General features: G+C 36.8%; 1 protein-coding gene across 1 annotated transcript in view; it reads left to right on the top strand.

Annotated features, from left to right (window-relative positions):
* The window catches only part of LOC119591552 (tubulin polyglutamylase TTLL5-like), a gene marked incomplete in the record, with an annotated part of 18,965 nt that overhangs the window by 13,995 nt on the left and 4,546 nt on the right, over positions 1-424 (top strand). Inside the window, 2 exon segments of the mRNA XM_037940303.1 lie at positions 32-125; positions 266-416. Coding sequence (XP_037796231.1) covers positions 32-125; positions 266-416 — 245 coding nt within the window.

Genomic DNA, 424 nt, shown 5'->3' on the forward strand with positions numbered 1-424 from the left:
GGTAAAATAATATATAATGAATGCTTTATAGGTTCACACAAGAAAGAGGACAAATCACTCTGTCGCGACATGAAGCAAGTCAAAGCCAACATCATGAAAGCTTTGGAGAATGGACTTGCGCTCAGGTAAGGAGGTTTTGTGATTTCTCTGATGTTGATTATTTACCCAATGCTATGATAATTCAAAGTTTTCCCGCATTTTTATAACAAATTCACATTTACTCCAATAGTTATTATTTATCATTGTTTTATTTTTTACTCAATAGCAAGTACCAGGCACGCATGGCATTTTCTGTGTACCTACAACATGTTCAGCGTCGACTTATGATAGGTTGCGATGAAGAAAAGCAGACGGATCTTGTGTATCGTTTTCTGAAGTCAGCAACACGTACTCTTCATGCTCCTCTGAATATTCAGGTGTGAAT

Source organism: Penaeus monodon, chromosome 28, assembly GCF_015228065.2.
Source record: "Penaeus monodon isolate SGIC_2016 chromosome 28, NSTDA_Pmon_1, whole genome shotgun sequence".
Lineage (NCBI taxonomy): Eukaryota > Metazoa > Arthropoda > Malacostraca > Decapoda > Penaeidae > Penaeus > Penaeus monodon.